The sequence below is a fragment of the Gopherus flavomarginatus genome, chromosome 16, assembly GCF_025201925.1.
Source record: "Gopherus flavomarginatus isolate rGopFla2 chromosome 16, rGopFla2.mat.asm, whole genome shotgun sequence".
NCBI lineage: Eukaryota > Metazoa > Chordata > Testudines > Testudinidae > Gopherus > Gopherus flavomarginatus.
Window position 1 is genome coordinate 23182081 of NC_066632.1, and position 21861 is coordinate 23203941.

Consider the following 21861-nt stretch of genomic DNA (forward strand, 5'->3'; position numbering starts at 1 on the left):
CTTTCCAGTGTTTGTCTAATAAAATGCATATGTAATTTATTCTGTTGTCCAGACCTTTTATTAATATTTAAGGCAGAGGTGGCCAACCTGAGCCTCAGAAGGAGCCAGAATTTACCAGTGTACATTGCCAAAGAGCCACAGGAATATGTCAGCAGCCCCCTATCAGCTTCCCCAACTCCCAGTGCCTCCCACCCACCGGCAGCTCCACCGATCAGCGCTTCCTGCTCCCTCCCCGCACTTCCCAATCAGCTGGTTAGTGACATGCAGAAGGCTCTGGGGGGGGAAGGAGAGGAGTGAGGGCACGGCAGGTTCAGGGGACGCCGCGGAAAGGGGTAGAGTGGGGGAGGGCCAGTGGCAGAGCCAGGGGTGAGCAGTGAGCACCCCCTGGCACATTGGAAAGTTGGTACCTGTAGCTCCAGCCCCGGAGTCGGTGCCTATACAAGGAGCCACATATTAACGTCTGAAGAGCCACAGATTGGCCAACCCTGGTGTAAGGGAAATGGACACACATTTGTGTACACTGTGAAATTCCATTGATGCCAATTGTAGCGTGCAGCAGCAGAGCAGTCTCCTTTTAATTACTTTGGGAGCCCTCTGGGCACTCACTATAGTTTTGAAGCCACCAGAAGCAGGTTAGCAAAGGAGACACCCCCCCAGTGGAGCAGCGTGAATGTACCAGAGGGTGATTTCCTTCAAACCATTGGTTGTGGAGGAATACTAAGAATTTGACAGGAAAAAGAATTTTGAGTTCCTTTGGTGTGAAAGTGAGTTCCCAGCCCTGGAGGGCTTTGCTTGGTTTAGCTAAGATACAAATCTCTTTCCGCGCTGGCGCTACATTGAGTGATCTCCAAATCCGTCCAGATGGGTAAAATCTTGACCTCATTGAAGTCAAGGGAATTTTGCTACTGACTTCAGTTTGTTCAGGATTCCTCTCACTGGGTATTAACTAGTTTGAAGCTGAAAGGCTTGATTTGCCAAGGAAGGGCAAAGTGTCAGGGGGGGTAAAGATATTTAATCTTTGTCTTCATTTCACCTTCTGCCGATGCAGCTTCGCACTTCCCTCCCCTACCCGCAGCTGGTTCTCACAGGTCTGAAAAAACTTAAGGCGAGATTTTCAAAAGAGCTTTTAAAATCTCTCCATCAGTGTCATAATAGACCATCTGGGTGCTCAGCTCTTTTGCAAATCTGACCTCGTTTGTTGGTGCTGAGTCCTTGAAATTTTAGCCCTGAGCTCTTTCAAAGATCTTACCCTCGGTGCGCACAATGTCATGCAGTCTGAGAAAACGCCCTGTGATAGAGGCAACTTGGCGTACCACAGCATAATTGGAAACTAATTGCAGGGGAATGAAAATAACCAACTATTTTCCTGTTGAATTTCAACTTAGCATGTCCATGCTCCAGCCCAGTTTCACATTTTGGGTATTTTTTTTTTTTAGTGAATCAGATTCAAAAACGTTTATTCTCTAGTGTTTTGCAATTTTGGGTGAAGAATCAGAGAGGCATGTGCCCCCTGCTGTATCTGATTGACATTCACCCATATGCAAAGGCCCAGCAAAAGGCCCACGTGCGATTTAAATTCCCTTCATAATAGGTCTTGTGCTCTTCCTCTGTCAACGAGAATGGTCAGACAAAGGGAATTACCATCCTGCGGGAAATTCTGGAGTTTCCACATTTGTTTTCATGCCCCAATAGTCCAAATGTAGGACTGTTTCATGGAACTAAAAAGTTCTGAAAGCATCTCAATTCAAAACCATTTCCGTTCAACATTTTTCAATCAAAACATTTAGTTTCCAGTCAGATCAACATTAAGCTCTATGTCCACTCGAGCCACCGTGGTGCCTCATGGGAGTTGTGGTTCTAAACCACTCATGCCCCCTTTCTCCTATATGGGCCCTGCTTGCTGGCCAGACTATCTCTCCCATGAGGCACTGCAATCTTTCCCTGATGCTGAGCCATTTTGAAATTTTTTTTACCAACCCTAATTCTACTCTCTGTGAGCCTGAATCGCTCCCCTTTGTTTGAGGGGAAGAGTAAGAAGAAGAGTCTCCAACAGGCGTTTCCCTCTCCCATGGGTTTTTCCACAGGGAGAGACATGATCCCGCCCTGAGACAGAAATACGTGTCAGCCAACACATGTTGGAAGAGTGGCTAGGGATGAATGGGAGGAACTGGCAGGGGGAAACTTACTTTATAATTTGGGGAGGGCACAAAATGAAATGAGAAACCTACTCAGTGAGAAAACTGACTGGCATACGCAGTAAAGAGAAAGGAGGCCTATGTACTGTTAATTGCCAAATTCCAAAAGCTTGACTCCCTTGGAATAATTAACTCTGATTTTATTAATAATTTTTAAAGAGTGGGAAAAGGGACCGTGGGTCAAAAATAATTATCTCAGTAAGATAATAACAACACCTAGTCCTTATGCAGTGCTCTTTCATCAGTCGGCCTCAAAGCACATAAAAGATGGTAAGGATCACTATCCTTGTTTTTCAGATGGGGAAACTGAGGCACAGGAAGACAAAGATAGTTGCCAAAAGTCACACAGTGGGCCAGAAATAGAACAGAGGACCCCTGAGTCCCTGTCCAGGGTGCTATCTACCAGACCACATTGCAAAGACAAGCTAGTATGCTGCTGGAGCTAAATTTATATCTCAGAGTTTAAAGAACATTTTGGCCAGAAAATGTTATCTGTATATGGAGATGACTTAGCCAAATGTAGAAATAACTCAGCTCAGGCTCTTACCGATTTTTTCAATCGTTGCATTTGTGAACACTTTGCAAATAGAGAAATAGGAATCCTTTTGGCAAATCAAGTAACACAAACAGCTCTGTTGACTAATCACATTCCCACAGGAAGGCAGCTCATTTAGGCAACGGAATTTTCATTCCAACGCATCGAATGTCGATAACCAACATTCAGGATTAATGTCAATGAGCCATGTAAACTTACGTCATTGACATAAAGATTCTGGTGGAGATTTTACAAGAGGATTTTGGGGGGTTCAGTTCCCATTTAAACTAGTGGGAACCAGTCACCAAAATCCCTTAGATGGTTGGAATAGAAGAGGTTGACATTTTCAATCAGCTGGAGAAAATATCTGTTTGGAGTTTTACACTGTGGCTTTGCAGAGTCTGTCAACATCGCAGCAGTACACCACCCTTCATTGCTTCAGTTTGCAAAATAGTATCATCTTTACATATTTTCTGCAATGAGTATGACATGGTTCCACATGCGGAATTATTAGTCAAATTGGAAAAGATGGGGATCAATATGAGAATTGAAAGGTGGATAAGGAACTGGTTAAAGAGGAGACTACAATGGGTCATACTGAAGGGTGAACTGTCAGGCTGGAAGGAGGTTACTAGTGGAGTTCCTCAAGGATCGGTTCTGGGACCAATCTTATTTAACCTTTTTATTACCGACCTTGGCACAAAAAGCGGGAATGTGCAAATAAAGTTCACGGATGACACGAAGCTGGGGGGTATTGCTAACACGGAGAAGGACCGGGATATCATACAGGAAGATCTGGATGACCTTGTAAACTGCAGTAATAGTAATAGTAATAGGATGAAATTTAATAGTCAAAAGTGCAAGGTCATGCACTTAGGGATTAATAATAAGAACTTTAGATATAGATTGGGGACGCATCAGTTGGAAGCAACAGAGGAGGAGAAGGACCTTGGGGTATTGGTAGATCACAGGATGACTATGAGCCGCCAATGTGATATGGCCGTTAAAAAAGCTAATGTGGTTTTAGGATGCATTAGGTGAGTTATTTCCAGCAAAGATAAGGAGGTGTTAGTACCGTTATATAAGGCGCTGGTGAGACCCCACCTGGAATACTGTGTGCAGTTCTGGTCTCCCATGTTTAAGAAGGATGAATTCAAACTGGAACAGGTTCAGAGACGGGCTACTAGGATGATCCGAGGAATGGAAAACCTGTCATATGAAAGGAGACTCAAAGAGCTTGGCTTGTTTAGTCTAGCCAAAAGAAGGCTGAGGGGGGATATGCTTGCTCTTTATAAATATATCAGAGGGATTAATATTAGGGAGAGAGAGGAATTATTTAAGCTTAGTACCAATGTAGACACAAGAACGAATGGGTATAAACTGGACACTAGGAAGTTTAGACTTGAAATTAGACGAAGGTTTCTAACCATTAGAGGAGTGAAGTTCTGGAACAGCCTTCCAAGGGGAGTAGTGGGGGCAAAAGACATATCTGGCTTTAAGATTAAGCTTGATAAGTTTATGGAAGGGATGGTATGATGGGAGAGCCTAATTTTGGCAATTGATCTTTGATTATCGCCAGATAAGTATGCCCAGTGGTTGGTGATGGGATGTTGGATGGGATGGGATCTGAGTTACTGCAGAGAATTCTTTACTGAGTGCTGGCTGGTGAGTCTTGCCCATATGCTCAGGGTTTAGCTGATCGCCATATTTGGGATCGGGAAGGAATTTTCCTCCAGGGCAGATTGGCAGAGGCCCTGGAGGTTTTTTGCCTTCCCCTGCAGCGTGGGGCATGGGTCACTTGCTGGTGGATTCTCTGCAGCTTGAGGTCTTCAGACCACAATTTGAAGACTTCAGTAACTCAGGCATAGGTTAGGGGTTTGTTATAGAAGTGGATGGGTAGGGTTCTGTGGCCTGCTTTGTGCAGGGAGTCGGACTAGATGATCACATTGGTCCCTTCTGACCCTAGAATCTATGAATCTATGAATCTATGAGTAACACCGGGATATAAATCTAGTTGCCTCGTGCAAACAGATTTTATGGTTCACCCTATCATATAGATACAATAGCTGGAGGAGTTAGTAAAAATGTAATTCACTAACCTTATAGTAATTAGAAATGGAAAAGACCTATTAAAACACCAAGTTCAGCCTCTTGCAAAGGAAGACGAGAGTCCCCTGATGGAGACTCTGTGAGATATTCATAGAATCCAAGATTTTAAAACTCAAAGGGAGCATTCTGGTCACCTAGGCATAATGCAGGCCAAAGAATTTCACCCAGAAATTTGCACATCAAGCCCCTATTAAAAATTGATCTTACATCAGGGACACCCTAGCAGATTATACTGGTTATGGGGACTGTCCTGGTTAAAGTCCTGATTCATTCAAACACTTAAATATGCACTTAAGTCCCTCAATAGGGCTTAAGCATATGCTTAAAACTAAGCATGTTTTTAACTGTTTTGCAGAATTGGGAACAAAGGGTATGTCTATACTACCTGCCAGTAGATCTAAGTACATCGACTTCGGCTAGTGTAGACCAGGCCTAAGAGAAGACACCATTAAAAGAGGTATATTTAATCTCCCACATTAAAAGGAAATAACATGCTGGCCTGAATTAAAGGACAAGAACTGAAATAATATTCCTTGTTTCTGAGTTGTATTTCTTCTCTGTTTGGCAATGGAGGGCCAAATTCAGTTGCGCCTTAAAGTCAAGGCCCAAACTCCAAGATTCGGCCCTTAATGAAAACCCAGGAACTCAGAATTTCTCACTGATTTAAAACTTAGTTAAATACCAGTTATTGGCTGGCAGCGGGGCTCAGTGACTTACACATGCTGCTTGGAGTTAGGTGTTCTAGATTTGTTCCCCAGCTCTGGCTGCGAAATCTTGAACAAGTTGCAAACTCTCTATCCTTCATCTGATCCCTCTGACAAATAAGCATAATATCAGTGCCTCTTAACATCCCCCTTTTAAATATATTGATGCAAAATGCCACATAAGTACGACCAATTATTATTAACACTATCCGAATGGCTTACCGTTAAGCAGAATTATGACAATTCCCTCCTGGCATATCCATGTCATTAGCTTTACGGAGACCTAAACAAGCTAAATTGGTTCCTTGGGAGATTTCTCTGAAATATACACATTCCAATTAAGTGCACCATAATTAAGAGGAGTAGATGTTCCTACTAAGGAGAATTGAAGTGTGTGTGGGAAGTTAGGGTTCTTGCTTCTTTAAAGGCTTAAGATGCCCTTTCACCTTAATGCACTTGGATATTTGCTGGCATATTTGTCTTCATTGTACAAGGCTGTGACATCTGTGCTCTGACAGTAGTTGGGGAGCGGTTGTGCAATATCATACCAAGAGATCTTATGAACAAAATTGTTGAGTGAAGTTCTATGGCCTGAGTTATGCAGGATGTCAGCCTAGATTAGCATAGAATCGTAGAACTGGAAGGGACCTCGAGAGGTCATCTAGTCCAGTCCCTTGCACTCAAGACAGGACTAAGTATTATCTAGACCATCCCTGGGAAGCATTTGTCCAACCTGATCTTAAAAATCCCCAATGATGGAGATTCCACAACCTCCCTAGGCAATTTATTCCAGTGCTTAACCACCTTGACAGTTAGGAAGTTTTTCCTAATGTCTAACCTAAACCGCCCTTGCTGTAATTTAAGCCCACTGCTTCTTGTTCTATCCTCAGAGGTTAAGAAGAACAATTTTTCTCCTTCCTCTTTGTAACAACCTTTTATGTACTTGAAAACTGTGATCATGTCCCCTCTCAGTCTTCTCTTCTCCAGACTAAACAAACCCAATTTTTTCAATCTTCCCTCACAGATCATTTTTGTTGCTGTTCTCTGGACTTTCTCCAATTTGTCTATCTCTTTTACTGAAATATGGCACCCAGAACTGGACACAATATTCCAGTTGAGGCCTTATCAGCGCAGAATAAAGCAGGAGAATTACTTTTCGTGTCTTGCTTACAACACTCCTGCTAATACAACCCAGAAGGAGGTTTGCATTTTTTGCAATGGTGTTACACGGTTGATTCATGTTTAGCTTGTGATCCACTATCACAGTTGTCCCTTTGGCCCTTAAAAATCTCCAAAGCTACAAGCTCTTGAATTCATTAGAATTGCTTCAGATTTACTCCCGGGCGTAAACAGGGTCAGAATCTGAGCATTATTAACAACTCCTCTTTCAAACTTAAGAACACTCTTCATCTGACCCTACTCAGGCACAACACATTTTGATCATGGTGGCAGTTGTACCTAAGGACTGGACAAGGACAGTCATCCCTGGAAGCAAAAGGGTGGCCAAGCAGGTCTGTTCCAAAGCAAAAAATACCAATGGTGCTGTCTCAGCAGCTATAATGTTCCTACTTAATTCCCCTCAGCTTGGAAAATGAAAGGCTGTTTGCGCAGAGTTAAAAGCAAACCCCGAGGGAGCCCTTGGAATTTATTTTTTTTTTGAAATAATCGTTGCTCTGAAAAATACAGGTTGGAAAATTCTGGTTAGCTTTATGAGTTTATAGGTTGCCAGGATATTATGTTCCAGGTCAGCCCAGTGATTAGCGGGTTGGGAAAGATGGGCCACTGCCAGGCATACCAAACCGATTAATTCAGCCAAATGATCTGAGACCTTCTGTGACCAAGCCCAGCTCTTCAAACAGATAAAAAGGGGGAACACTCCAGACCCAAGTGCAGAAGGATCTCTCTCCTCCTTTGCATCTCATCCCAACCGCTCCTCACACCTTACCATCAGAAGCCATGGCTCAGAAAACTATCAGCATTAAGTCAGGTGGAGCCACTAGGAATTTTAGTGCCTCCTCCGCCGTTATCCCAGGTAGCCGAACCAGCTTCAGCTCCATCTCTGTTTCCCGGGGAGGTGGCGGAGGTCTGGGAAGGGTCAGTGGCGGTGGTTTTGGCAGCAGGAGCTTCCACGGGCTAGGTGGAAGCAAAAGAATTTCTGTTAGCGGAGGCTATCGCGCTGTTAGATCTGGATATGGTTATGGGTTAGGTTACGGTGGGGCTGGGTATAGGATTGGCGGAGCTGGATATGGGTTCGGTGGTGGATTTGCACCCGGCGCTGGTGGCATCCATGAAGTCACTGTCAACCAGAACCTCCTGGCGCCCCTCAATCTGGAGATTGACCCCACCATCCAGAAGGTGAGGAAGGAGGAGAAGGAGCAGATCAAGACCCTCAACAATAAATTTGCTTCCTTCATCGACAAGGTAAGGCATGAACAGCTTTATCTGTGAAGCCTATCCTGGCATGCACGCCATTGGCTAGTCAAGATATATTAAATGTTCTGTGATTCATATTGTTCTCCGTTAGGAGTGACAAAATCTTCAGTCAGTTCTTATCTGGATTTTCACTCTGCACCCTGGTCAGATCCAGGGCATTAGTTCCACCTGCTACAAGGTTCTGGCCAGCCATGAAATATGGATTTCGATCCTTCATCATCCCATCTCTCAGAGTTCTGTAGCATTTGCATAGGAAGTGCAAGATTCTTGAAATTTTCTACTCACACACTTAGCTGAGGAAAATAATTTTGTTCTTTAAAACAGACAAGTTAAAATAGCATTACCATCTTGGAGAAAGCAGGCAAGTAGATTTTGTGCCAGGGCTGATCCATTTCCATTATACATTTGCATGGCTGCCCATCTCTCTGAGCCTGTTTTCTTGTAAAAAAAAATACATTGTTTAACAATTTGCATAAGACTATTGATTGAACGTGAAGTTTAAAACAAATTGTAGTGCCTCTCTTTTAAGTCCCACCTAAAATAGCATCTGTTTATTATTTATTAAGCACCCAAAAATGTGAATAAGGTGTGAAGGAAGATAAGGATGCAGTCCCAAGAGCTTAAAATGTAAAATCTTTACTGATGCTACAGTGTTGTTGTAGCTGTGTTAGTCCCAGGATATTAGAGAGACAAGATGGGTGAGGCAATATCTTTTATTGGCCCAACTTCTGTTGATGAGAGAGACAAGCTTTTGAGCTTACACAGAGCTCCTCTTCCTCATCCACCTTGCCTCTCTACTGGCATGACAATATACACACATTTATCTAGACAGATAGAAACAATTGACTATTAGCCCACGTTTTGTGGCTGTGTATTAGATGTACATGCCCATTGAAAGCCATAATGCACGTAAGACAAAGTCCCAGACCAGAAGACCTTCAAGTCTAGTTCCTAAGAAGCGTGGCTGAGGTTTTATCTTCTTTTTTTTTTGGTAAGCTGATGAGGCTACTTCAAATGCTTCAGTATTTTGTCTGATGGGATTCAGGTCCGGTTCCTGGAGCAGCAGAATAAGGTGCTGGAGACCAAATGGTGCCTGTTGCAGGAGCAAAAAACCTTGAAAAGTAATATTGAACCCATGTTTGAGGCTTACATCAATAACTTGAGGAGGCAGCTAGAATCTCTTGGAAGTGAAAGACTTCGGCTGGATGGAGAGCTGAAGAACATGCAGGACACCGTAGAAGATTTCAGGATCAGGTAAGCAAAACTGGAAGGAATTCTATTCTGCTACGCCATGTTCTGCTATTGTACTCAAATTCTTATGCCACACCCATTGGTGTCATACGGAAAAACAAAGGCCACATCTGCACTACAAACTTATATTGGCATCATTACGTCACTCAGAGGTGTGAAAATCCATCCCTGAGCGATGTAGTTATACCAACCTAATCCCCAGCTTAGTCAGCGCTATGTCGACGGGAGAGCTTCCTCCGTCAACACAACTACCACCTCTCGCAGAGGTGGATTAACCATGCCAACGGGAGAAGCCCGTTACAGTAACAGCTGCACCGGTGTAGCGCTGTACATGAAGACAAACCCAAAGGAACTAAAATAACACAGCTTAGAAAATTGTGCCATTTGAAGAAAAATGTATTCATGCACCCAGACTGTTGTACCGACAGCAGGTCAATGGCAAAACTCTGACTGATTTCAATGGGGCAAGATTTCTTCCCTGACTTTCAGAAGTCCCCAAAATTCCAGTTTAGGGACCCAGTGCAGACAAGCTCTTAAGCACATGGTTGAAGTTAAGCTCTCTTCCTCAATTTGGGGGGAGGCATAGCTCAGTGGTTTGAGCATTGGTCTCCTAAACTCAGAGTTGTGAGTTCAATCCTTGCAGGGGCAATTTAGGGATCTGGGGCAAAATTAGTACTTGGTTTGTTTGTGCAGGCAGGGAGCTGGACTTAATGACCTTCTGGGGTTGCTTCTAGCTCTATGAGATAGGTATCTCTCCAGACATATAACAGTGATCCTTTTCTGAATTGGGGCTTGAGGGCTTTGTCATTATGAAGTCTGCTGGGGTCAATGCAGAAATTACTGTGTGAAGTTCTATGGTTTGTGTGACTCAGAAAGTTGAACTTAACCATCACAATGATCCCTTCAGGCCTCAAAAACTATGAATTTTGGGATCTGTTTCCAGGCATGGACCTCACAAGCCCCAAGGTTTCACACTGGCCCCAATTTAGGAAGTACTGAGCATACGCACACGGACTGAGCATGCTCAGTAATACAGGTAAAGCCGGCTGCTCTCATTCCCCCACTATCAGCAGGCACAGGTCATCTCTGAGGAAAGCACGTGCTCTGCTGAATAGGGATGAATTTGGAGCTCCTATCCTGAAATTATCCCCCAGAATCTCTGGCTAACGAGAAAAGGCTGTGACTTGTTACATGGGTGTACATGGCGGTGGGGAGTTGAAAGCAGCATGGGAGATGATTGCTAACCTTGTCGATTTTTATTTTAGTGGGTTTTGGGGGGCATTGTTCAGCTGACTGTTTTTACCAAATTTGTCCCACAACAAGAAATACATACTCACTTTGGCTTTTACAAAAAATAGGCACTTGCTGAATGAATTTTCCTTGTGTAGCAGCTAAGATACATAGAAACCTATGCAGGCTGCAATTTTGTTCAGTCATAACGCCACCTAATGGGTGTTGTATTCCCGAGACGGGGGCATCTGAAATCTTTCCTTCCATGAAGAGTCAGGCCTGCCTGACTTGTTTTATTAGCTGCATGAAATCTCTCTTTAAATTGTAGCTCTTAATCTCCCCCCAGTGAATTAATTTATGACGGGCTGGGCAGCCATCCATGTTTAGTGTTAGCCTTTATACTCCTGCAAGTGCTCAGTGGTACTGCTATGTCCTACCAAACAGGAGAGTCAAATCCTGGATTCAGATTCTGGATTCTTCATGTACCAAAGACATGCACTGGGCCAGAGTCTGCCCTCAGACCCCCCGCATTCAGCGGCTCCACTGAAGTCAACAGGACAACAGGCATCAGTGCAGAATTTGGCCCCTGTTGACTAACGCAGGTGTGGCTTGGATGAGCTCAACCAGGGCTCCTCCCACCCCTTCCAGCCTGAGAAAAGTTACAGGGTTTACAAGACTTCTTTCATGCAGGATGAAAAATTAGAGGAGGATAAAACATGCCTTTAATTGAAGGGCTTGCAGGTTCTCTGATGACATCCTTCCATTGTCTGGCCTCAGGGTACCGTATTTGCAACTAGCTGGTCATATACGCCTGCCACAATACAGGGAGAAGATACACATCCTGCTGCTCCTTCTGATGTCCAAGGAGGCCTGTTCCCAGCTGGTAAATGGTCTATCAGAACAGGCTCTGTCAATTTCATGGACGGCCACTGTAAATATCTTGGCCATTAGTAACAAACAGCCCAGGATATGCAAGGGAAAACATGTGGCAACGGCTCGCAGAGGACAGGCAGTGGATACGAAATGGTTATACTTACACCAGCTGTAACAAGGCTCCTGTCTCACCTTCTTCCCGCCCAGGTACGAAGATGAGGTCAACAAGCGCACGGCTGCAGAGAATGAGTTTGTGGTGCTCAAGAAGGTAAGTGATCTCGATAAAAAAGGAACAGGGGACTTATTTTTAAAAGGGAATCTTTGATAGCAGCCTTCAACTACCTGAAGGGGGGTTCCAAAGAGGATGGAGCTTGGCTGTTCTCAGTGGTGGCAGATGACAGAACAAGGCCCAATGGTCTCAAATTGCAGTGGGGGAGGTTTAGGTTGGATATTAGAAAACACTTTTTCACTAGGAGGATGGTGAAGCACTGGAATGGGTTCCCTAGGGAGGCGGTGGAATCTCCTTTCTGAGAGGTTTTTAAGGCCCGGCTTGACAAAGCCCTGGCTGGGATGATTTACTTGGTATTGGTCCTGCTCTGAGCAGGGGGTGGGACTAGATGACCCCCTGAGGTCTCTTCCAAACCTAATATTCTATGATTCTATCAATCATTTGTATTTGTTTTACCCTTTCAACCCCAAGAGATCAAAGTGTGCAGCGCTCCCCCCCGCCATCCTCGCTGGAACCGTCCTTTTAGGCAAAGCTGGCGGACTGGTCTGCCTCTCCTTCTGCCATCCAGCCTGCATAATGATGTGCCTCTGGATCAGCCAGCAGCACTAGAACTTCCTTTCCTAGGTCCTGACCCAAAGCCCAGGGGACTAGCTCCCAGGGGACACTGAATCAGCCCCAGCTGTTAACCCCTACCCTGGCTGTTCTGCCACTTCTCAGATTGACACTACTTCCATCTCTCCATGCACATTTAGACCATTTACTACCTCCCATCCAGCCAGCCATGTGCTCCCCATCACACACAGGCCCTGTCCAGCAATGGCTAGAGATTAGCCTAGGATCTGGGAGACCCAGCTTCAATTCCCTGCTCTGCTTCTTGGGGAAGTCACCTAGGCCTGAATGTGCAGAAGGAGTTAGGTACCTAAGGACCAGTTTGGAGATGACTCTCGCCGAGCCCCGCAGGTGCCGAAACTCACTCGGCACCAAAAAGTTTGTGGTGAAACCGAACCGATGTTTCTGCTGTTGAGCGAGCGCACAGCTCACTCCCACTGGCCTAAGACCTAGAGCGATTCACAGCACAGACCAGGGGACAAGAGGTGTTTGGCAGCCCTAAGTCACGTACAGGGCCTGATGAGGTAGGCCTCCTCTAGTTCACACAAAACTGCTGGGCAGGGCGACCTCCCTCCTAGCTTTTAGCCCACTGGTTAAGGGAGGTGGGAGAGCCCCAATTCAGGACCTGCCTCATCTAACGGGGAAGAAGTGATTTGAAGAGGGAACTGCTGCCTCTCAGGTGAGTGCCCTAACCACTGAGTTACAGGATATTCTGACCTAGGGCTCCCTTACTTGCTCCTGGGAGCAGGGGAACTAGCTCCTGGGGTGCCCACCTTCCAGATGAGTCCTCTACCCACCAGGCTAGAGTCATCCTCCTGCTTGTGCATGGGCTCACTCTCTCTTTCTCTCTCTCTCACGCCTTCTTAGGCTACGTCGACACCAGGGGTCGGCAACCTCTCAGAAGTGGTGTGCAGAGTCTTCATTTATTCACTCTAATATAAGGTTTCACGTGCCAGGAATACATTTTAACGTTTTTAGAAGGTCTCTTTCCATAGGTCTATAATATAGAACTAAACTATTGTTGTATGTAAAGTAAATAAGGTTTATAAAATGTTTAAGAAGCTTCGTTTAAAATTAGATTAAAAGGCAGAGCCCCCCGGATCGGTGGCCAGGACCTGGGAAGTGTGAATGCCATTGAAAATCAGCTCATGTGCCCCGGGAGGCACTGCTTGGGCAGCTAGAGAACCTGTGTAGGGGACATACCTGTGCACACTCACCTAAGCAGTACCTCACCATCTACCCTGCAATTTATACCTGTGCTGGGGGAGTGCAGGGGGAGAGAGGATGTGGAGTGTACGTACTCTAAGTGCCGCCAAAAGCAGGATGCAGTGTGGACGCACCTTCAAAGAGTCAGCCGGGGCACAGCCATCTGCGCATTGCAATGGCTAACTCCTTTTGTGCCTTCAGGCCTTAGCGGTTCTGTGCCTCAATCTTCCAGCTGTGAAATGAGGATAGCGCTTCCCCATCTCATAGGGACGCTGTGAGGATAACTACATTAAAAGACTGCCAGGTGGTCTGTAATCTTGGTAACGGCGGCCATGTAAGTCCCTTAGGTCCTGAACAATCCAGGGGGCAATAGCCAAAGGTGCGTAAGGGAGTTCAGTGCCCAGCGCCAATGGGATTTGGGTGTCTAACTCCCTCGGGTGGCTTTGGAAATTCCATTCAATACCTACAGGAAAGCTCTTTTATGGGAGCTGGGGCTGTGAGGAAAGAGACTGTTTAGAGCCACTCAACATATTGTCCACCAAAAGCTTTTTCATCTAAAAGCCACAGAGATCAGATAGCCCGTACAGCTGGGTTGTTCTCTGGCAGCTTGTGTTAAAGCCCTGCTGGCCCCCATCGGGGAGCGCAGCTGTGCAGGGTTTGGCTAGCCCATCTCTGTTCTTATGTTTTCAGGATGTGGACACTGCCTACATGAACAAGGTGGAGCTGGAGGCTAAAGTGGATGCCCTGACTGACGAGATCAACTTCCTGAGAGCTCTCTATGAAGCAGTAAAGACCTTCTAATTTTCCCAAGTCTCCTGGGGCAAACATAATGCTGTTTTTCACACACACACACACACACACACCAACTTCACATCAGAGAGAATCAAACCACTCAGAAATTTAAATTTAAATAATTGGAGATATACCAATCTCCTAAAACTGGAAGTAACCTTGAAAGGTTATTGAGGCCAGCCCCCTGCCTTCACTACCAGGACCAATTTTTGCCCCACCTTCCTAAGTGGCCCCCTCAAGGATTGAGCTTACAACCCTGGGTTTAGTAGGCCAGTGCTCAAACCACTGAGCTATCCCTCCCCCTATAGCCCTGTGGGGAGTTTATAGGGCCATGGTTCCCTTATATATTGGTGTTTTACCACGCATCGTTTCTCTGAAGAAGACTCGAAACAGGAGAGGAGGAGAGATCCAGACCCCAAATGACATTTTTCTTTAATTTCCAGGAATTATCTCATTTGCAGTCGCAAATTTCTGACACTTCTGTTGTCCTTTCAATGGACAACAGCCGAAATCTGGACCTGGACGGCATCATCGCAGAGGTCAAAGCGCAGTACGAGGATATTGCTAACAGGAGCCGAGCTGAGGCGGAGTCTTGGTACCAAACCAAGGTGAGTGGCACTGGAGTTCTGAGACTTTGGACTATGATATTCATCCCTAGGTTTGGTGGAGAGATGTTCGTCAAACCAGTTTTCTGTGGAAAAGTGTAGTTTCAACCAAAGTGAAAATTTCTGCAGAATTGTTATCGATCCAGACAACCTTTTAAAAAGAGAATCGGAGGGAAAAGTTTCAATATTTCCAGAACACGTTTTGATTTTGAAATGACTTCTTGTTTCAAATTTACGTTATAATTTAAAAGGAGGTCAAAATGGAAATGAAACATTGAATTGACCCAAAACACAATGGTGGCGGGATTTAGGGGTGAAAATTTTTGAAATTTTGACTTTTTGCCCCAATTCAGGACAATTTTGTAGTGGTTGTTTTTAAGGTCAAAAATGTTTGCAGGATGGAAAAAGATGCCTCAAGAACATGCCCAGGGTTTCACATGGCATTGTACACATGGAGGCTATCCCATCCTGCCTTTCACACCATCACTCTTATACTGATATTTTTAATATGCTAACTTGATCAGAGCTAGAGTAGGTATGTCTACCTGAGCTGGGAACTACACCCCCAGTGTAGATACACCCTTAGAAACCCATTTTACCTCCTTACCACATGGACCTTGAATTTTTTACTGGGGCAGGGGAATGGTGAAATACGTTACAGTTTCTAAGCGAGAGCTGAATTTTAGGATATATCTACATTTGCACCTGGGTTGTGATTCCCAGCTCATGTAGACAGACTAACCCACCTGGAACCTGTGGGTGCATACTCAGGGCAGCTAACCCGAGCCACAATTGCCATTGCCATTGCCCATGTGACCCCAACTACACTCCTATTTTTAGCACACCAGCTCAATAGGAGCTAGTGCAAGTATGTCTCTGCAAGCTAGGAATCACACCCCTAGCTCCAAGCGTCAATGTAGCTACACACAAAGGAAGAGGTGGAAGAAATCGGTTCCCTTCAATAGTTTCCAGTGGCTCACTGTGATACCCTATGATGCCGATTTCACCCTCCTCTCCATGTCTGACTCTGCCACCTCTATCCACCCCATCTATCACAGTATGAGGAGCTGCAGCTGACCGCTGGCAGACATGGGGACGACCTGCGGAACACCAAGATCGAGATCTCCGAGATGAACCGCATGATTCAGAGGCTCCACTCTGAAATTGACAATGTGAAGAAGCAGGCACGTCCACGTGATGATTACATTCTGGGACATGGGTGGAGGGGAAGGAGGGATCTCAGAATTTCAGGACTGGAATCCCTCCTAGGAATTCAGGACTGCCTTAGCAGCAGCTCCATGCTACCAGGGATGTGAGAGGCAATGGCTGGCACATGGTGTACTCCAGCAACAATGGGCACTGGCCTGGGACTCAGGAGAGATGGTTTCAAATCCTGACTCTGCTACTGCCTTGTGGGTGACCTTGGGCAAGTCAATATAAGAGGTAGGGATTATTATGATGATGGCCCTGAGGGGTGTGTTACAAAACAGAATAAGTTACACAATCCAGAGGTTGTTCTAGGGGGCAGGCATTGGAGGGGGTGTCAAGCCTAGAGATCTAGGGAGTGCAGAGATGGCTTAAAGGCATCAAATGGAGATCTGGGCCAATCTCTATAACCCTGAGTTTCATACTGAGTCGAGAGATACATGCACTCAGTTTGATGATACAGGCCACAAGCTTGCAAGCATCCTTGCGGTCCCTGATCAGGCTGGTAGATTGCAAATTCACATGTGCTCCCAATGGGGTTCATTCACCGAGCACATTTCCTGCCTTCACAGTGTGCCAGTCTGCAGACAGCCATTGCCGATGCTGAGCAGCGTGGCGAACTAGCCCTTAAAGATGCCCAGGCAAAACTAGCTGAGCTGGAGGAAGCCCTGCAGAAGGCCAAGGCAGACATGGCTCGTCAGCTGCGGGAGTACCAGGAGCTGATGAATGTCAAGCTGGCCCTGGATATCGAGATCGCCACCTACAGGAAGCTGCTGGAAGGAGAGGAGAGCAGGTAGGTGGTATATACATTAGAGCTGGATGAAAAAAATGCCTTAAAACATTTTTGGAGAGAAAATGGCTTCTCCATTTCAATTTTTGCAAAAATAAATAAATACATAAAAAATTTTTTAAAACAGTTTAAAAAAAAACTCAACATCCAAAAATTTCAATTGCTGAAAAGGAAATATTTTCACATTCCCACTGAAAACTCCAAAACAATTCTGCAGCGGGGTGGGGGGAAGGGAAGGAAGATTGGTCTGGGGATGAAGTTAGCAAAACCCTGAAGAGTTTCAAAGCCATTTTTTGATAAAATGGGAAAAGGGTTCGTTTTTGTTGAGTTTTTTTGCGGGGAAAAAGAAACCATTTCTCAACAACCAGCTCTAAAAGGCAGCCCTCCAGTCTGCAACAGGAAGAGGAGTTAATTAAGGCCTGTGAATATGGGACACAATTTGATGCTAAGAGGATGAATATGAATCCAGATCAGATGGCCAAAAATATTGCATGTGCACCACTTAAGCCACTCAGGGTATGTCTACACAGCAACTAGACACCCGTGACTGGCCCATGCCAGTTGACTCAGCTTCATGGGGCTTGGGCTGTGAGGCTGTTTTGTTGCCATGTAGACATCTGGGTTCAGGCTGGAGCCTGGGCTCTAGGACTGGGAGGCAATGAAATAGCCCTGCAGCCCGAGTGCCGTGAACCCAAGTCAGTGGGCATGGACTGACCACAAGTTTTTCTTTGCTGTGTAGACATATCCTTAGGTGTTACATAGGTCTTTTGCACTGGCCTTCTGCCCAGTGATGAATTTCACCACTTAGGGACAGATCTTCCACTGATGTAAACATTAGTGTACATCAGCTGAGGTTCTGGTCCTAAAGCTGTGTTTCAAATTCAAACATAGACTGTATTGATCCTCCCACAAGCTAATGGGTATCATTTGTGTCTGAACTTCACCAAGGAAGACAGGTCTTACTGTAGTGCTAACTGTCTTCGCCTTCTAAATGACTCAGTACCACAATCCTAGGGGGCAAATTGTTTATAATAATCATAATAACACCTTTCTTTCCCCCCAACAGGCTAGCTGGAGAAGGTGTTGGTGCAGTGAACATCTGTAAGTATTCTGGCTCCCAAATGCTAGACACTCAATGAGATGACAACTCAAGGAGTCGTTATTCCTAGGGAGAGCTAGGGTTTGCTGATAGTGCAGAGCAACTGAAATACAAAGGGATGGCGATCAATTGTTCTCCATGGCCGCTGAAAGTAGGACAAGATGTAACGGGCTTAATTTGCAGCAAGAGAGATTGAGGTTAGACATTAGGAAAAACTTTCTGATTATAAGGGTGGTTAAGCTCTGGAATAGGTTTCCAAGGAAGGATGTGGAATCCCCGTCATTGGATGTTCTGAAGAACAAATTGGACAAACCCCTGACAGGGATGGTCTACAATTTCCTCACCCCAGGGAGAGCGATAGCTTGGTGGTTTGAGCATTGGCTTGCTAAACCCAGGGTTGTGAGTTCAACCCTTGAGAGGGGCCATTTACGGATCTGGGGCAAGAATCTGTCTGTGGATTAGTTCTGCTTTAAGCAGGGGGTTGGACTAGATGACCTCCTGAGGTTCCTTCCAACCCTGATACTCTATGATTCTTTGGTCCTGCCTCAACACAGGGGGTTGGACTTGATCACCTCTCAAGGTCCCTTCTCACCCTACATTTTTATGATTCTACATGAGGCTGCAATGGTAGCGGATATCAGAGGGGTAACTGTGTTAGTCTGTATCCACAAAAACAACAATTGTTTTTGTGAATTCATTGTTTTTGTGGATACAGACTAACACAGCTACCCCTCTGATACTTGGTACCATGCAAAGTAGCAGATATGTAATGCATTCAGGGTTTTGCAGCTCTGTATGGCACTGTTGAGAGATCAGCACCCTGAATATTTCTCTTAGGTCAGATCTTGAACCTGAGAACATCTCATCATGTATTTGGGGTGCAAATCACTCTTGTGCAAAGGGTCAAGTGCAAGGCATGTGAACCTCCTAAATCCCACAAAAGTGGCACAGAGTCTCTCTGTCACAGTGTGAACAATAGTGGTTTCCACCCTTGGGCTTACAGAAGGCAGTGAGAATACTCATGTGAGAAAGGGCTGCTATCAGTGGAATGGAATGCAAGGGTCTTGCCCTGAGACATTGTGACTAGAAAGACATCAACAAACCAACAAGAATCCAGAATTAGACCCAAGGTCTGGAGGGTAAAGACTGAAAGACCTAAATGGGTCCTATTCTGCTCTCAGTGACAGCGGGAGTAACGCCATCAAGGTTAGCAACGTCATAAAATCAGTATAAATGGGAAGAATTGGGGCCGTACGACATCGTTTGGCCCAACAACTGGTAAGGCAAAAAAAACAGGGGAAGCAGATGGGTCCATCTCAGAGAGACAGGTATTTGTAGACCAGGAAAGAAGGGTTAAATTAAATGAGCAAAGGGGAAACTTTAAGGGAAGGCAAAATTAGAAGGCCTGATTTCAACGGGATTTAGTAACCCGCCCCCAGCAGGGGGAGAACAGAGACTCTGTGAGAGTATTAGGCAACTGCATAGTGGTGAAATATACTAGACAGCAGGAGGATCTCCAAGGGAACTGGTGGTAACCCCCCAGCTTCAGATGTTTGAAACAAACATTTTTGCCTTTTCTTCTGTGACTTGCGGGCTGCTGCTCTGTGCCATCTAAACCTCTGCTTTCCTTTGCTTCACAGCTGTGGTCACCTCAGCCGGTGGAAGTAGCTACGGCACTGGGGGTGGGCTGGGCCTGGGGGTCGGGCTGGGTAATGCGGCCGGACTCGGCTACGGCATTGGAGGCAGCAGCTTCAGCGCCAGCAGCGGGAGAGGTCTGGTGGGAGGATTCAGCGCTGGAGGGGGAAGCAGCTCCAGCATGAAGATCGTTTCGAAAACCACCTCCACCAAAAAGAGCATCCGCAGCTAAAGTGCCAGCCAAGCCCCCAATTCACCCCAGCCTGAAGAGAAGAAATATGACACTGCTTCCTCATGGCAGCACAGCCCAAACCATCTCCAAGGCACAGGCTTGCAGGGGAGGAAAAGTTCCCATTAAATACTATTTAAGAGCTGCATAAGTCACATTCCCGTTAGGTGAGGCATTATTGGCTTAGGGAGGACGAACCCTTTCTCCATTCCGCTTAACTCACAAGCGTAGCGCATCAAACCCCAGCCTTAATGGCTTCATGCAAATTCTGAATGAATAATCAGCCCTGCTGGTTAATGAGTTCCAGGGCAGCAGAACTTGGCTCATTGAAATTAACATATTTTGATCCTATTCCTGCTCTTTCTTGAACCAGTGTAAATCTGGAGTAACACCAAATCTAGATTTACAGCAGTGTAACTGAGAACTGAAACTGGCCCTATGCCTGGCTACGTGTAAATGTTTTTTCTCTAAATAAACATCAGGCTTGCCTAGTAAGTCATATTTCCATCTTTGTGCTCCATATTAGTCAACCAACAGAGGCCTCTCTCTCCCCCTAGCATTTCGGAAGTGCAATATCTCTCACCAGTGGGTTTGGGGAACAAGGGTGTTACATCCAATCAGAGGCAATCTTAATATTTCTGAGTTCATCTTGCTCCTCCGTATCCCCTTTCTCTCTCAGGTATCTCTCTCACACTCCCTGCATCATATAACATAGTCTTCGTTTTCACTGATTCATCTTCTATACTAGACCATCGCTTGCTTAATAGTCAGTGGATTCGCTACTCAGTCCTCGTAACCCACGCCTATATCCAATGGGGCATTAGCACCAAGCCAGCCACGGTTTTCTAGATCCTGTGCAAACCTCACAATTGAATCAAGCTCCTCTCTGTCAGCCAGGAGAGCATGAACGTGAAGTAGAGATGACACAAGATCTATGGTTTATATATGCACAGTAACAAATACACAGACACTAAAGGGTGAACGTTATGCTTTGGTGACCCTTACAAGCTGTATCCCATGTAAACAATGCCTGTATCTCATTGCCTGTGTTTTTCACCGGGGCGAGGGGGCGGGGCAGAAGGAGGAGGAAGGTTCTGAGCTTTTATGTATCATGATCCCCATTACCACTGTTCCTATTACTTTATGCTTGTGTTGAAGTATTCTGATTTCATGAAACTGCTTCAATAAATTGCAATCAACCTATCTGTCTGCAATGTGGCTTTATGCTCTATTATGCTATTTACTCAAAAGCCTAACTTTATAACAAGTTTTATAAGACTGGTCCTCCTCATAGATGGAATTATTCATGACTTTCCATATTCTCCCCCTAGCTATTGCAGTCTGAGAGACAGAGTTAAGTCTAAGGTAGCATTTAAATATTTAGTGGGAATTTTCCCTCTCTGCTTATCCTGCCTTTTATAGTTCTCAATTCAAGGCCACTGCAGCTGTTTGCTTTTTTCTTTCCTTTTTTTTAAAACTCTGCCATTAAATTCATGTCAAGCACTTTTAGTGATGCTCATGTTCACTCCCTGGCTGGGTTCAGCTTCATGAATGTTCTGATCTGCATAAGAGTTAACTACTCAGAAGGACGCCTTCAAAAGATTGCCTTCTAGCAGAAGAGCGAGGGCTCCTGCAGGAGTCCCTAAAATCCCAGCTGCAAAGATAGAGGACTTGATTCCGATCTCACACCAGTTTTACACCAGTCTAACACCATTGACTTCAATAGAGTTATTCCTGAGTCAAACTGGTGTCAGGTAGCAGTGTCACTCCTTTGACTTTCATGGAGTCACTCTTGGTTTACACACGTGTAAATGGGCTATGACTTCATTGGAGTTACTCCTGATTGACATTAGTGTAAGCGAGTACAGTAGCAGGACTTGCTGCTTGTACACAAATGCAAAACGTGGGTTGTGTGGTTAACACAGCAAAGCCCAATGAGGTTACAGTGCGGTCTGGGGACTATGGTGTGACAGCACGATCCCTGCCTTGATAGAAATGTCTGTGTAGATGATCCCTATTTAGGTTCACTCATTTGTGACAGAGAGGAAATGAGAGAACACAAGAAAAATTGAAGAAAGCAGGAGCAATGGTGGGAAATAACACGTAAGAAAGAACTAGGGAGGAAGCGAGA

The 21861-nt window shown here is 45.3% G+C and overlaps 1 protein-coding gene across 1 annotated transcript; it reads left to right on the forward strand.

Moving 5' to 3' along the window:
- The first annotated feature begins 7449 nt into the window (after window positions 1–7449).
- Window positions 7450–20771, forward strand: LOC127035446 (keratin, type II cytoskeletal 5-like). Its single transcript, XM_050925339.1, has 9 exons — window positions 7450–7964; window positions 9022–9230; window positions 11538–11598; window positions 14065–14160; window positions 14610–14774; window positions 15830–15955; window positions 16550–16770; window positions 17834–17868; window positions 19507–20771. The coding sequence occupies exons 1-9, from the start codon at window positions 7500–7502 to the stop codon at window positions 19731–19733; spliced, it is 1605 nt and encodes a 534-aa protein (XP_050781296.1). The 5' UTR covers window positions 7450–7499; the 3' UTR covers window positions 19734–20771.
- Window positions 20772–21861: the final 1090 nt, after the last annotated feature.